Source organism: Lontra canadensis, unplaced genomic scaffold, assembly GCF_010015895.1.
Source record: "Lontra canadensis isolate GAN:19392208 unplaced genomic scaffold, GSC_riverotter_1.0 scaffold25, whole genome shotgun sequence".
NCBI lineage: Eukaryota > Metazoa > Chordata > Mammalia > Carnivora > Mustelidae > Lontra > Lontra canadensis.
In genome coordinates, this window is record NW_022631019.1 from 8,329,370 (window position 1) to 8,344,940 (window position 15,571).

The following is a 15,571-nucleotide window of genomic DNA, read 5'->3' on the forward strand; positions in this document are numbered from 1 at the left end:
CTTCATTCCCACTAGACTAGCCCAGAGGTAACTGGCAGAACACACATGCCTCCCTCCGCATGAGCTGACTGCACGGCCACGAGGTCCCAAACTCAGGCCCGTCTGGAAAGGCACGTTGCTTCTTGTCGTCCGTGGGCGTCTGCCCTTACCAGATTAGCCCAAAGAGAACCACTGCCCCACTTGTAACAAATAACTGGAAGCCTCACTCCTTTGATAGTTAGAAACCCACGTTGTCCATGTCTCACCTATTACCAGCCCCGTCGCCCCCTGGCGGTGGGGTACGTCCACACGCACAGCCGCAGGGGGCTCGGGCAGGCCCGTGTTCTGTGTGCCTGCCCGTCTCCCGCTAGGTGTTTCACGTTCCCCAGCTGAGGAGCCTGGGAGGTAGGGAGCCAGAGTCCCTCCCGACCCTGGGACCTTGGCGCTCCGGAAGGATTTGCTCATGACCTTGTTTAACCAACGGTTCCTGGCTGGGATGGACGCTTGCCTGCTTGACATTTCTGATGCAAAATTGTGCACTGACACAGTCGTCGGAAAGAAAGCAAGCCCCTGGAAAGGCCGGAAGCTCCGTCCGAGTCCCTGTAGTGCCGATGTGCAGTATTATCCCACAGCTCCCGACCGTGGCAGGCTTCCTTTCTGTTCGCACTGTTGGTTTAGAGAGTAATACTAGCTAATTCTGTTGTGTACATACATTGTAATTTTTTTTAATTGTAAAATTCTATTTTTATTTGAACTTTTGGAACTTGGAAGTTCTCATTGTAACCGTAACATGTCAGAATAAAGTGTGTTCATCTGTCTCCTTTAACCTCTTGTCTCCATGGGGCTGGTTGTAGAGTGGTATGTGATTTTCATTTTACGCTTTCCACAATGTAAACATCACAAAGCCAGAGAGTAGATCGACAGGCTCAGAGGTCTCCTTCTAAAGCCTTGCCAGCAAGACTTCATTCCCGGGGGTCCACCTGCTCCCAACTTAGTCCTTAGCAAAAATCACGAAGTTCCCAGTCTTCTCTCCCTTCAAATCAATGCCACATGATCTCGTTTGCAGCTGCTTTCCTCCCATAAAAACCTACCCGTTCCCTCAGCTGCTGCTGCCCATAGCAGGAGACGGAGGAGCTGTGTGTGTTCTGACAGTGCTGTGTTTAGGAGTCTGTCCCACTCACAGGTTCCCCGATACCCAACCAGAAGAAGTACAATCAATGCCAAGGCTGTAGACATTTGGGGCTGGCTTCTGTGCTGCCATCTGTCTCGGCTCTCTGTTTTGCCAGAAATCGGATTTTCTTGGTCTTCAGTTGATCTGCCTCAAGTTGCCATTCCACCAGCACTAGAAATGGTCTCCGTCAGTGCTGTCCCTCTCCACCTGTCCCCGGGTTTCCTGAACTCCAGGGACACTATCTGTGCATTTGGCACTGTCCGTTCCATTTGAGGAGGATCCACCATGTCACAGTGACCCCTTGGCAGTCTGCCCAGTTCCCCACACTTCCCTCCTAGCAGCTCCCACTCCCCGGACCTCCGGAGCCATGTTTGGACACTTTTTCCTGTCTGCTCCTGTCCTTACCAATCCTCTGCTTTTTGGTCCCCCCCCCCTTTCTGTGTTCAAAGTCCACATGAAGAAGAGATTTGTTGGAAGTGGTTAGATTAGAGATTTTTTTTAAGATTTTATTTATTTATTTGATAGAGATCACAAGTAGGCAGAGAGGCAGGCAGAGAGAGGAGGAAGCAGGCTCCCCGCTGAGCAGAGAGCCCAATGCGGGGCTCGATCCCAGGACCCTGAGATCATGACCTGAGCCGAAGGCAGAGACTAACCCACTGAGCCACCCAGGCTCCCCTAGATTAGAGATCTTACACCCCCCTCCCCGCTCCACTCCCTGTCAACTCATTTCTGGCCTCCCCTCCTCCTATAAAGAGTGAATGACTATTTACTCCCCCTTTTCCTGATTTCTATACAAGACTAAGACAATTGGGCTGACGTTAGAAAGCACGGACTAGGCCATGTCCTGCAGTGGTGCTGAACAGGCATTGACCTTCAAGGAGTTTACAATCCAGGGACAGAGAAATGACCATCTACCAAGGCAAATTGCGTCATATTATAATTGTTATACACAAAACGCCACCGGTGCCGAGCTCAGTTCATATCGAGCACGTGGTATCAGGGACAGCTTCAGGGACGAATTTGCATTGTCCATGAGCCTTGATTGTGTAGAATGTTCTCGGGAGAACTGGATAAATGGCATTACAAGAGGAAGGGACAGGATAAATAAGGGCCGGAAAAGTGAGCATGTCGGTGACCAGAGGGGGAGGGGGTTGGAGGAATGTCAGATTCTGACGTGGAGAGGGGATGTGTAGAGCATGGCTCCCTGTTGTGGGTGAACTTGGTGCCTGGCATTCTCTGCTCCTTAGAAGCAGATACAAAGAAATGGCATCTTCTCCAGTCCCCTCCACCGCCCCCACCCTACCCTTCACCCATCCAAGTACCTGGGACCAGAATTAGAAAAAGCTGGTGGCTACCTTTTAATTAAGTCTAAGTACCCAAAAGGCAGTTTGTCAACAAAGCAAACATCTCTTTCTTCACTTTGCTTAACAAAGGCACCAATCTGGGGGCTGTTGCTTGTGGGGGAGGCTCTGCGTGTGTGCAGGCAGGGGGTCTATGGGAGATCTCTGTACTTTCTGCTTAATTTGGCTGTGAACCCAAAACTGCAACCCAAAATAAATCTTATTATGTTTAAAAGGAAGGAGAAAGAAACAGTCTTCTTCTCTGCCACAAAAGGAAAACCGGGTTATTAGGCTGAGAAAAAGAAAGAAATCACGCCAACCAAACCTTTGGCTTCTGTCCGTGGTGCTGAAATTTATTCACTTTCAATCCGCTTTCGTAACAGGTGAGTGTCTATCCTAAAATTAAGTGCATGAGATGGGAGAGGTGGGGAAGCCACAATTAAACCACTTTATCTACATTTAGCATAAAATGTGAGAAACGTTGACAAGAGGCTGCAGCTTGAATATGGTGCTCGTCACGGCTCGATTTGATGGCAATGAGATGTGACAAAGTTGAGTGAAAGACCCCAAGGGATGAGGGTCTCTTGAAATTTGCCCCCGGGGCCTGGCCCGCCTTTTCCTCCCTGGCCGTTATCTTCGGTACTACAAAGAGAACAGAGACAAATTTGTCTTGGTGACGTGGTCCTATTAGAAAAGTCAACTTCACAGGAGTGTGCTCACCTCCCACCAGCTCCCATTCCAGCCTGACAATCCTGGAACTTTCATAAACTGGGACACAAGTTGTTCATTAGAAGTCATAAATCAACTCTGGTCATTTACTTTCTTTTGTTTTTGGTTTTTATTTCTTTTTTAAAGATTTATTTATGTATTTATTGAGAGAGAGCAGGCATGCACGTGCCGGTGAGTGAGGGGAGGTGCAGAGGGAGAAAATCTCAAGCAGACTCCCCACTGAGTGTGGAGCTCAACTCAGGGCTTGATCCCACAACCTATGAGATCTTGACCAGGGCTGGAACCAAGAGTCGGATGCTGAACCAACTGAGCCACCCAGTTGCCCCAGCCTTGCTCGTTATCATTTAATTCTTTGGGATCTGACACTTCTGGGGAGAAACATGAGCTCCCAATCAACAGAATGAGGGGGACTTGGCCCCATGAACATTTTAAGTTCCCAATGCTCGTGGCAGTAACTTTTTTCCCCTTGGCATGTCCTTGGCAGCCTATAGCTGAGCATGACGTCATTGGCCCAACTTGAGACAAACATTTCAAAGGAAGTAAACTTTACTCTGTTCTCTTTACTGCAGGAGGCATGCTCTGGTGGTGGTCTTTGACAAGGTCTGAGTCTCAGTGAAACCACAACTTCCTTCCTCCCCATCCCATATCCATTCCCAGCTCCTCTTACCCGGAAGCTGTTGCAGCCCAGTCCACTCTGGGCTCCAATCCTGTCCATCCTGCCTCCGAAGCAGCTGGACCTCCGCAGGCTCCGAGGGGCAGCAAGCAGTGCCCTCAGCTTGCTTTTCAGGAGGGCAGATCTATCGGAGGAGTCCCAGGGGCTCCGCCCAAGGGCACCCCCATCTCTCTGGGCTGGGTTGACCTCCCCTGTCCAGGGAGGCACATCAGGGAGGGGGCTGAGAGCCGCCCCAGCTTCCTCATTCTGCTCGTTTAGTACTTGTTGGGGCACGACCTCCTCTTCTAAAGGCATCTTGTCCTCCAAGTGGTCCAGCAAATTCTTTACAAAAGGAACACACAGGGAAAGGGAGAGGTCTCACTGACCTGCACAGTGTCACAAAGCCCCCTGGTCCCACACTGGGGCCCCTGTCCTGGCCCTACCTTGAAATCCATCAGGTCTGCATTGGACACAGAGCCATACACGGGGTTAGCTCCTATTTGCCCCAGGAGCTGAAATGCCAGGAAGAGGAGGAAGCTGGTGGTGACGGTGGGGGAGCCCATGCTGCCGTCGCTCAAGGAGTGGCCTGGTGCTGGCTTGCTTCTCTGTCCTCTCTTTTCCCCTCTCAGCCTCTGTCCGCCTCTGTCTCCCAGCTGCCCTGCGCCTCCTCTTTTTATAGCCCCCCAGCTCTCCAAGAGCGCGAGAGGGACGGAACCCTCCCCATTCTGTCACTTACAGCGATAAAGCAGCTGAATGAGGAGCAGCAGAAGATGGCCTTTTAAAGCTATCAGTCCGGCAGAGCCTGTCACTCCCCTCCACCTTGAGCAGCCCTAACAGCCCCGGACCCTCGGCTGCAAGAGCCACATTCTTGTTGATTTGCCTCAAGAGGTTCCCACTTCAAAGGTGTGAGAAGAGCAAAAAAGAGTCCTTGGTTATCTTACAGCGATGCCTGGGGCTCCTTTCTCCTCAGCAACGGGACCCAGGCAGGGAGACAGAGGGTGACAGTTGGCCGGCGCCCAGCTCCCCCAGTTGGTTTTCGGCTCAGCTGTCAGGGCATCCAAATAAGGGCGGGTGGGGAGGAAGTGGCAGGCGGCCTGCAGCTCGGGACAAATTAGTCCAGATGCTCAAGCTGGCCTCACACCTGACTCATCAGCCATGAGGGCAGCCCTCTCCCTCCAACTGGGCTGCCTCCCTCCTGGCAGTCACTCTCAGCGGTCAGGTGAAGAGGGAGTTATTTTTTAGAGCATTAAGTCAGCCGGGAACCAAATGGGATGAGTGTCCCGAGGGTTCCACTCCCGGATGTAAACACTAAGAGAAGTTTTGGGAAACAGAACCATCCTTCTGCCAAGCATCTCCTCCTTCCCCTCCACCGTGTAGAGGGAGGTGGGCACTTAGAGATGCCAACATTTTCATTCCGTCACCTTGCTGCTTGTAGAAACTCAGACTCTGGATTTGAAGCTTCTAAACCCCCCAACCCTCCCAGGAAAAGTCCTTGGGCGAGTTGGCCGACGGAGTGAGGGGGACGTGAGGGTGGCACACGGTTCCCCTTAACACTATCCATGGAACTCCTGCGAGACCAGGCGAGTGATGAGCCACCAAGGCCTCCGTTTTCCTGGTTGCCAGGGAGAAATCACAGGGGGCACGGCTGTCCACATTTAACGCATATCCCCCGTCCCATAAGCTCAGCAGTCCGTGCTAGCCTGTTATATGATACACATGTACTGGGGGGTGGCCACAGTATTCGAAGGGTCAAGAGACCTCGCTGCAGCCCCACGCAAACCAAGTTACACACATCGTCACCACCTTCTTGCCCCCATTTGTAAAAACCTGCTCTACCCACCTCTCCAGGTTGTCAGGTGAGCGACTAATGCGTGAACGTGTTGTGGCGCGCTGCCTAGTTGCAGGATGGCGCTCACGGTTGCCTTTATTGACCAACTGTAATGGGCCAGAAACTCTACCGAAAGCTTTGTGTGCATGACCTAATTGTCCTGGCCGCCGCACGAGGCAGGTGGTATTGCTCCCATCCACAGAGGTTACATCACTTGCCCAACCAAGGTCATTGGGCTCCTAAGCCACACAGCCAGGACTTGAACCCCGGGTCTGACGCCAATGCCCATATTCCCGACCATCCTTCAGATGCAGTCGCTGTCACTTAGCATGATGGTCCCTTACCAGCCCTCTCAGTGCAGTTCCTGATTGAATAGTCCCCTGCCCCCACTCTCCCAGGCGGCCTCTGAACAGCTCCTTCCCCCTCCCACTCCCTTGGCAAGTGTGTGTGTGTGTGTGTGTGTGTGTGTGTGTGTAGACTACCTCAAGGAAGGGGTCCTCCAAGCCCCACGACCTGTTGGCACACCTGACATGTTTTGATATACTCCATGGGACTCAGGAAATGCGTGTGGGATGCCCAGGTCTGCCCTGAGCTGACCCCTCCCCGGCTGCGAGCACTCCCTGGCCGATCAGGTAGAGAGGCTGCTCTGCGGGAGGACAAGAAATCGGGGCAGTACGTGGCCGGAGGTCGCGAGAGGTGTTCGGGGTGGTTTTAGTCTAAGACCTAAGGAGAAAGGAGCCCTCTCCAGTAACCTTACCTGGGTCAGCTGAACCCAACCTAAAATCCCAAGTGGGCGCAACCCTGAATACGAACTCTGGGGGTAAAACCCCTCGTATCCTGATGAGCCCCTGGAATGTGCTCACAGCTTAATCGCTCCGTTGGCGTTGGTGTTGGCGTTGGCGGGGGTTATTATTAGCAAAGAGGATTCAGTGAGCAGCCACACTGGGGGAACCGATGCTCCTTGCTGTGTGCGTCACGCGGCCTGTCTCCTGGAGATGCCCTTTCAGACAGGCAGCGGCTACCGGAAGGGCATCGTGGCAGGTGGCTCGGCCCCAGAGGGCTGGTGCTGCTCCTCTGTCCTGAGCCACTTCTGAAGTCTGTCAGTGGCCCAAGGACCAGCAGAAATGCTGCACTAGGGTCCAGGAAGAGAATTGCAGAATTTTCCCAGCTCCTTTTATGAAAGTCACTGTCCGTCTTCCAGACCGAAACTGGAGCAGGGCGTTAGTGTCTGAGTCTCTTCTACAAGCCAGAAGTTTTTGTTCAGTTTCGTTTGGGTTTTGTTTTTTGGAGGGGGGGGTTTGTTGTTGTTGTTGTTGTTGTTGTTGTTTGTTTGTGGAAGGGGAGTGGCAAGAGAAAGAATATTCAGTTTTGCTGCCCAGAGGACTTCCCATAGAACCAACACTCCCTCCTACCCTGACGAGACTTAGTGGGAACACAGGTCTCAGATACACTTATTACCTCAATCCCAGCAAAGCCTTGATTTGTGCCTAAAACAGAAAATGGCTTGATGTAAATTTCCCTTCTTTCCCATGTCCCTGCTCAACCCGGGGGGAGGCGGGAGGGGGTGTGTATGTGGAGGAGTCGATCTTTAACACGGTGCTTAGAAGTGAGCCTGGAGGAGTGAAACAGAAGAAAAGCAAAAGGCACAGAAAACCAGATCCACCCCCCACCCCCACCTCTCCCACTAACCAAAAAATCAAAAGCCCTTATTTCCTGATCACTGGAAAGAAGTTGTCTTAGTCATATGTCGGAAGGATCGTCGCAGATGGGTGGGAGAATCCAGAACTGCGGCTTCTCTGGTTTCCACCTCAGCGTTTCCGTTTTAGGATCCTCTGTGGGGATGCTGCGGGCGGCTTCGGTCCCAGCAATGCAACACAAGTCCAAAATCGGTATGAGAAACCCTTGGTGTCCATGGTATGATTCTGTCGGACACAAATGGTCTAACCCAGAAGCCCCAGTTGGGAGAAATTGGTAAGACCCTGACGCACATTTGGAGATGGTTATTTCTGATTTTGAAAATGATGTTCTGGGGGCGCCTACATGGCTCAGTCGGTTAAGCGTCTGCCTTCAGCTCAGGTCATGATCCCAGGGTCCTGGGATTGAGCCCCATGTCAGGCTCTCTGCTCAGCAAGGAGTTTGTTTCTCCCTCTCCCTCTGCATGTCACTCCCCCAGCTTGTGCTCTCTCTCTCTCTCTCTCTGTCAAATAAATAAATAAAAATTAAAAAAAAAATGATGTTCTGTTTCTTTGGTTCAAGTTGGAAGTCCCTGGCCCTGGAAGTTGGCAACAGCTTCCCTAGAAAGCAAGGCCCAAGACAAAAGTCCAGTTGCTAAAGCTTTATGGGCGTGGGGGCAGTTCCGTTCAAGGGAAGAAGGAGCGAGGGGAAAAGAAAAATGAGACGGCGTATATTATTTAACTACGGCTGTGTAACAAATGACCCCGAACCTTAGCAACTTGAAACAAGGCACATCTTTTACCAAACAGTTTCCGTGGGTCAGGAATCTGGCCCTCCCCAGCTGGGGTCCCTTGTTCAGGGCTCCTGGAGGCTCCAGTTAAGACATTAGCTGGGGCTGCCATCGGCTCAGGGCTTGGCTGGAGGATCTGCTTTCAAATTCACTCCTGTGTCAGCTGAGAGACCACAGCTCCTTGACAACCGTTGGCTGGAGGTCAGTTCCTTGCCACGTGGGCCTCTCCAGAGAAATGCAGCTGACTTCCTCGGGTCCAGAGAGAGATTATGTAAGCTCTTCACAACCTCCTTGTCCTGGAAGGGACATCCCAAGGGCACAGGTACCAGGAGATGGGGAGCCTCAGAGCTCTGGAGGCCAGAAGTCTGGAATGAAGGTGTCATCGAGGCCATGTTCCCTCTGACCCCTGTAGGGCGGAGATGTCCTTGCCTTGTCTGGCTTTTGGCACCTGACGGCGCTCATTGGCACTCCTTGCCTTGTAGACACAGCACCCCAATCTCAGCCTCTCTCGTCACATGGCCTTCCTCCCTCACTGTGTTTCTCTTTCCTCTTCCTATAAGGACACCAGTCATATTAAATTAGGAGCTGCCCCACACCAATCAGACCTCATCTTAACTCATTCCTTCTACAGTGAGACTGTTTCCCAATAGGGTCACATTCTGAGGTTATGGGGGTTTAGGACTTCAACATATCTTTTGGTTAGACAGAACACAATCCATAACAGACACTTTGTCTGTGGGGTCCTTGCTAAGTCCTGTCTCTCACTGGTCAAGTGCCAAGCCCCCCCTCACCACAATCCTGCCCCAAGGCCATGAACTCCCCTTCCCTCTGGGCTGCATTACCCAGCTCCCTTAGGTGGTGGATGGGGAAAGCTGAGATTCCATCCACTCATGAACTGCCTTGGCAACCTCTCCTTGCCAGTGAATCCCACCTGTCGTGGGACGGGGATGGGTGGTACATGGAGGCAGAGAGGAGGGTCAGATGGCAGCTATGAGGACCAGGTCAGCCCTTGCGAATGCATCCAATGCAGCCATTGCTGCATTTTCTGGGAAGCCAGAGATACAGGCCAAGTATGAGGCAGTGCACTTGTCCGCAGCCAAACTCCACGGTTGTGCTAGTCCAGCACCAAGCCAGCATGGACACACCCTGATTAGAAAAAAATTTCTGGGGGCGCCTGGGTGGCTCAGTGGGTTAAAGCTTCTGTCTTCAGCTCAGGTCATGATCTCAAGGTCTTGGGATCAAGCCCCCCATCGGGCTCTCTGCTCAGCGGGGAGCCTGCTTCCTCCTCTCTCTCTGCCTGCCTCTCTGCCTGCTTGTGATCTCTGTCTGTCAAATAAATAAATAAAATCTTTTTAAAAAATTTCTGAATGATTGCATCAAAGAGTTTGCCTTCAGTCCCTCTCTTACCCACCCACCCCTCCAAGGCACATACCTGAGAGCCTGCCACTGCGCCCTGCCCTCCCTAGGGTCTTCACGGGAAGGAGGAGTCACCCTCTGGCTGGAACATGAAGGTTCAGGGCTCTCCCTTGATGCAGGAAGAACCAGATGAGTGGAGAGGCCGGTTAGAAAGCTGATGAGCGGATGTCAGCGGGAGTGGTGAGGGCATAAACCAGGAACGGAAGTGAAGGATTGTGTGTAGGAGATGCCAGGGACGAGGTGGAGTGGACACGGCGCCCGCCTGGGTGGTTCAGCCAGAGAACAGAGTCCAGGCAGATTCCTGGGGCTCTAATTGTTGAGGCGGAGTCCCAGGAGAAGCTTTAACCGTCTGGGAGTTTCTTAGTTTAGGTTCTCCTGAACCTGAGAGAAGGACCCGAGCACAAGGAGTTTCCTTCGGACACAATCCCAGGAAACATCGGCAGAATGAGGATGTGACTAAGAAAAGAAGGAAGTCAGTGACCACCACGGCCAAGCGGAGCTCCGTCCCCTGTCCCTGCACTCTGAGAACACGTGTAAGATGCATGCCACCTGTGAATCAACAGTGCTGGTGTCTTTGAGTGCCGCCCGCTGCCAGATGATGGTTGAGTGCGGCTCCTGGTTGTTGTCAAGTCCCCAAGCACTGCCTGCCTGCCCCGATGAGAGCCAAGAGGGCTGGGGCTGCCAGAGAAAATCACTGGGCAGAAAAGCACAGTGCTGCTGGATAGAAGCAGGCAAAGGACAGGAGACTATCCACGTGAGAGTGGGAGCCAGGGTCCCAGGGCAGGTCCGGAGTTTGGTTGTGGAAATGTTCCAGAACACCCAGGCAGGTGCACGGGGCTGGCTCCCGTGCCGATGGGAGAATGGGTCACCTAGGGAAATAGGACTGGTTGTCGAAGCTAAGGGGACTGCCTGAAAAGTCCTCCCGAGGCCAAGATGGAAGGCTTAGAGCTGCCACACGAGCAAAGACAGGTGGTCAAGTCTGATTCTGTTCAGATCTGGCCCCGCAGGAGAAATACATTCTTTTTTCCTGCCACAGATTCTCAGAAGGGTCAAAGCTGCCACAAGAGGAATGGAGGACTCAGCATTGAGCCCTTGAGAGTCACAGGTGCACAGTCGGTGGCACGAAAGGAAGCATTCAGTCCCAGTGTTGTCCTGAATTTTGTAACCTCCACACTTGGCACCCAGCAAAGCTCGTCCACCCTCTACTGAAATTCTCTCCAGCTCCAAAGCCTTGGGTCTCAGGCCTCCTGCCTCTATGATCACCAGCACTTGTTTCTGGGAAGATTATAGTGACAAGCATTTATGGAGAGACATAATCTGGCAGCTTCGTTGGGCAACGTTGATAGTAGGGAAGTCAGGGAACTTAAGGCCATGGCTACAGTTATGTTGGGGAACATTTGGAGGGGCCAGGGTCACAGGTTAGGGAAGGCAGGGTTTAAAGGGCATCTGTAGACAGAGCATGTGTGCCCTGCTTCCTGCGAACACAGAACAATGGGGAGCTCAATGGATGTGGCTCCGTGGGGTACGTTGGGCTGCCCATACCCATCCTCCTGCAGATATATCTGGCTCCCTTGCACGTCGTCTCTCTGGAGTCCTCCTTCCCAGACTTTTGCTTGGGGAAAAGGTCCAAGAAACAGATGTATCCCACATACAGACTCTACCACCTGAGCCCTACATAGGGACGAGCCAGACTCACCGGGAAGAATTCTGGAGTGCTGGCTGGATGTGGGGAGTGGGTGCTCTGGGAGACGTCTGCCTTCATCACCTGAGCAGAGGGAAGAGGTTGCCAACAGACAATTGAACTGAGTGATGCCATTAGGAGGGCAATTCTCCCTCCCACCAGCAAGCCTGATTCACTGACTTGGGAGGGGACAGGGGGTGCTGTGGTTAGGGACCTGCGTGCTAAACCAGGTTCTGTAGCCTTGAAGCCTGGCTCTGCCACTTGCTAACTGAATGATCTTGAGCAAGTTAACACATCCCCGTGCCTCAGTTTCCCTTCTGTTAAAATGGGGGATAATGAGAGTTCTTCGTAGATTTGTTGTAAGGACTACACAAGTTAACAGACCTGTACCAGGAGCCTAATGAGGCCCTGATGAAAGCTCACTACACTGAGTCCTCATTGCCCTCCCCGGGTCAGACATGCGAGGCAAAGATGGCTCACGATTTTATTAGAAAGGATCTCACTCCTAAGCCTCATTTAAGAAATCTTAATTGATGGAGTGCCTGGGTGGCTCAGTGGGTTAAGCCTCTGCCTTTGGCTCTGGTCATCGTCTCAGGGTCCTGGGATCGAGCCCCACATCGGGCTCTCTGCTCAGCGAGGAGACTGCTTCCCCCCACCCCGCCCCCATCTGCCTCTTTGCCTCCTTGTGATCTCTCTGTCAAATAAATAAATAAAAATCTTCTTTAAAAAAGAGAGAGAAAATCTTAATTGATGTCAGTGGCTATCCCTAACCTCCGGCCCACATTGAGTCGATGAGAACTACACAAAGCCCAGCCCACTTGCAGTTCCCCTCCCTCAAAGAAATACTGGCTGAGAACAGCAGGAAGGTTAGGAGAGAGAAGTTCAAGGCCAGGAGCAAGGGAGAGAGCACAGGGTCAAGAGTCACTTGTCTCTCTGCCCACGTCACAGGGCTGGCGTTCTCGGCCACATCCTGCCAACTAAGGGGCTTTGGATTTCTGGGTCTCAGTTTTCTCATCCATCAAGTGGGGATAAGAACAGTCCTGTCCCTTCTGCAGATTTAGGATCGTAAAAGGCATCCTGGGCAAAAGGGACTGACTGCATGAACTGAGGTCTGGAGAGGCCTGAAAGCCGTGGGGTGTGACCCGGGATGTCTGGGACACAGGATGCATGGGGAAGGGGGGCCCATAGAGTATAGGGCAGGGACCCCCATAGGAATCCCTGCTGAATAAAACAACACAGTAGGACTCTGGTGGGTGTCCCCCTTTCTGCCCTAGCATGAGAGGTTCCTCTCTCTGAGGCAGAGAGGAAGTGAAGATGTTGATCCCCCAGAAGAGGGGCACCCTAAAATGGTGGGCCTGTTGCCAGACACTTCTAAACTTCTGGGCTTGGGAAATGAAAATGCTATTAAACTCTGAGTTTTAAAGGTCTTGACAGGGAGACATCACGAATTAAATGTTGGAAGCTGAGGTTTGAGGCAGAAAGGAGGGCTCATCCGCATTTAGAGATGTATGCAAGCCTCTCTCTCTCTCTCTCTCTTTCACTCACACACACACACACACACACACACACACACACCGCCCCTAATCTTTGAGATTTTAGCTCAGACCTCCTGGAAACAGCCATCACCAAGAGAGAACACCTCTAATGGCAGAATTCCAGGCAGAGGGAAAACTAGGAAGCAGACACTGACACACACCCTCGTTTGCACAAATGTATCAAGGCCCATTTCCACTCCCAGGGAGCAACTACCAGCTTTGAAAAGGCAGTTTCTGTAACGTGTCTTGAATGCTTGAGGTATTTATAGACATTTCAGAACATGAAAAACCGTTCAAGAGAAGAGAGGCTCCCCCAACCCTGCTTGACCAGTCCTGATGCCATCTCCCCACCCTACCATTAAGACACTTTTGGAATCTTCATGAAAACAAAAGGTTTGGGTTTTTTGGTTTTTTGTTTTTTAGTTCTTATTTTTTTATTTTTAAATTATTTTTTAAAGATTTAGTTTATTTATTTGACACAGAGAGACAGAGAGATCACAAGTAGGCAGAGAGGCAGGCAGAGAGAGAGGTGGAAACAGACTCCCCGCTAAGCGGAAAGACCAACGTGGGGCTCGATCCCAGGATCCCGAGATCATGACCCGAGCCGAAGGCAGAGGCTTAACCCACTGAGCCACCCAGGTGCCCCTAGTTCTTGTTTTTTAAATGATTTATTACTCAATGCACTGGGACAAATCAGTTTCAAAAGAACCTATAATGTTGGCTTTATTTCACCATGGAAAATTTGTGCTCGGAGGTCAGAACCGTCTTACATAAAATGATTGAAATAAATAAATAAATAAATACAAATAAATACAAATTGCCTCAAAGGGCTCAGGGGGCCTTTGAAGAGTCAGATGCAGGTGTCTGCAGCCAGGGCTTCCTCTTAATTCCTTCTCAGCACTGTGGGAAGAGAGAAAGGGTGATGATGGCATCAGGGGGAGAGTGAGGCAGGATCTGATCTTCTCCGCCCCAGGGGCCATCCCTGCCACCATCCCCCATCCCCAGCTGATCTGGATGTTTGAGGCTTTGGAATAATCCCTCTCTCTGGACCTCAGTCTCCTCATCTGTAAACTGGGAATCATCGTCACCCTGGTGATCCTGACCTCTGCCTCTGAAGCTATAGACAGGTTAGGGGAAGCCAGGAGGAAAATGCTTAGGACTCTTTCTGCTCCAAGGAGAGGCTGCCAGACAATGACAGGATTCCATCCTAAGGTGGTTCTGCCCCTTTTGGTAAGAGAGGCAGGAGGTGGCTAGAAGGGGGGTTGGGACTCAATGATGTCCACATTTAATATTTCCAGAAAGACACTCCATGGCCCTAAGGACTGTCAGCAGGAAAGAGTAGCGTCCAGGTGTCCTTTTCTCAGTGTGGTCGCTGGAGAGAGCAAACCCCAAAATGTCTCCAGTGGTGAAACCCACAGGTATGGGGGAGGGTGACCCAAGGAGGCAGGGAGGGGAATTTACCATTACAGCCCAGGCCACTGAGGGAGCCGATCCGGTCCAGCCTCCGGCCAAAGCACCCTGACTTGTGCATCATCTTGGGGCTGCGTAGTCTTCTCAGGGCCTGGAGGACATTGTCACTGGGCCCAAGGGCCCTGACAGGTGGTTGCTCCTGGGTCTCCCAGGCTTCTGTGGGGCTGTGGTCCTGCTGGAAAGGTCCCAGGGCCATCTGCTTGGCCTGTAGCTCTGAAACTGTGTCCCGCAGGTGGTCCAGCAGCTCCTGCAATGGGTGGGGATAGCCTGAGCCTCAGGTAACAGGCACCTGGGCAGACCCGCCCTCACCGGCACCCAAGTGAACCAACCGCCTTGGGTATGGAGTTCTGGCACCCATTCTCGTCACTTTCTGATTCCCTTATCGCTACTTCCCAGGGTAAACTGAGGACCTCTTGGGACAGTAGCTAAGGACCCCTGAACTCCCGCTACACACCGTGGCCTTAGGCAGGCTGCCGAGCTCACCTGCATTGCGGACGGCTGGGAGGCGGGGCCAGGCCCACCCAGCGGGTGGGAACGACCTCCTAGTAGCAAGAACAAAACGAGCGGGAGGGCCCGGAGCAGCGCAGTCTGGGGGTGCATGTCGCTGGAGAGAAGTGGAGAAAGAGACTGTCGCCGCCGCTGCTGCGCTTCGTCCCAGGTCACGTCTCACCTCTTCGGGTCCCGCGGGCGCTCTCCTGGATCCTTCGCCAACGTCGGCCTTTTATCCCGCCCCTGGGTTTATCTCTGATTTATCGGCCGCATTCCGGCCCGCTGAGCTCAGGGCGGGGGAATGCGCCCCTCCGCGCGTGCGACCATACTCGCCGGGGCTGGAGGCTGGGGAGCGCAGGCCTTGTATAGAAATGGGCCTGGCCGGGGGGCGGGAGCGCGCGGGAGACATCAACAGGTCCTTCGCCTCCTGCTTCCTCTTTTCCTGCAACACTCCTGGGGCCTTTCCTACCCATCCCCAACCATTCCTGGAGAGCGCAGAGACAACTCCAGCGTTCCGCGGCTCGACGCAAGTGCGGGGCGCACGGGGTGACTCAGAGCGAGAACAGCACCAGCCAACACCCCAGCACCGCCGCGCGTCTTCCCTCCCCTCGCCTGCCTGTACTGGGCACAGGGCGGGGTGTGCGCACCCTGCGGGGCTTCCCGCGTTCGGCCGCTGTCCGTGGTGCTGATCCCTCTGAGCAAACCTAGCGCCGGGAGGTCTTTCTCTCCTCAGTTCAGGTCTAGCTAGAAAGACAAGCATGGAGTAGGGACTTCTGAGACCCCTCCCCACCCTCTCACAAACAGCCTGCACTAGGAT

The 15,571-nt window shown here is 52.8% G+C and overlaps 3 protein-coding genes across 3 annotated transcripts in view; 1 reads left to right on the top strand and 2 right to left on the bottom strand.

Moving 5' to 3' along the window:
* Nucleotides 1-2,743, top strand: part of CLCN6 (chloride voltage-gated channel 6) — a 32,554-nt gene extending 29,811 nt beyond the window's left edge. The window contains exon 24 of the transcript XR_004383333.1: nt 2,727-2,743. The gene's annotated coding sequence lies outside the window, so the exon portion shown is untranslated. The remainder of the gene's footprint in view (nt 1-2,726) is intronic.
* A 330-nt stretch (nt 2,744-3,073) lies between these two features.
* Nucleotides 3,074-4,608, bottom strand: NPPA (natriuretic peptide A). Its single transcript, XM_032863426.1, has 3 exons — nt 4,315-4,608; nt 3,887-4,213; nt 3,074-3,132 (listed from the first exon to the last, which is right to left on the bottom strand). Exons 1-3 carry the CDS (start codon nt 4,432-4,434, stop codon nt 3,121-3,123), a joined length of 459 nt encoding a protein of 152 aa, XP_032719317.1. The 5' UTR covers nt 4,435-4,608; the 3' UTR covers nt 3,074-3,120.
* An 8,825-nt stretch (nt 4,609-13,433) lies between these two features.
* On the bottom strand, nt 13,434-15,014 carry NPPB (natriuretic peptide B). Its single transcript, XM_032864050.1, has 3 exons — nt 14,749-15,014; nt 14,257-14,512; nt 13,434-13,695 (listed from the first exon to the last, which is right to left on the bottom strand). Exons 1-3 carry the CDS (start codon nt 14,863-14,865, stop codon nt 13,679-13,681), a joined length of 390 nt encoding a protein of 129 aa, XP_032719941.1. The 5' UTR covers nt 14,866-15,014; the 3' UTR covers nt 13,434-13,678.
* Between the last annotated feature and the right edge of the window lie 557 nt (nt 15,015-15,571).

Bases quoted from the DNA above. Each gene is read 5' to 3' on its own strand.
- NPPB (XM_032864050.1), bottom strand. From the start codon at position 14,865: ATGCACCCCCAGACTGCGCTGCTCCGGGCCCTCCCGCTCGTTTTGTTC. The intron at 14,513-14,748 runs GTGAGCTCGGCA...CACCCATTGCAG, and splicing joins CCCAGCCGTCCGCAATGCAG to GAGCTGCTGGACCACCTGCG.
- NPPA (XM_032863426.1), bottom strand. From the start codon at position 4,434: ATGGGCTCCCCCACCGTCACCACCAGCTTCCTCCTCTTCCTGGCATTT. The intron at 4,214-4,314 runs GTAGGGCCAGGA...CCTTTTGTAAAG, and splicing joins CAGACCTGATGGATTTCAAG to AATTTGCTGGACCACTTGGA.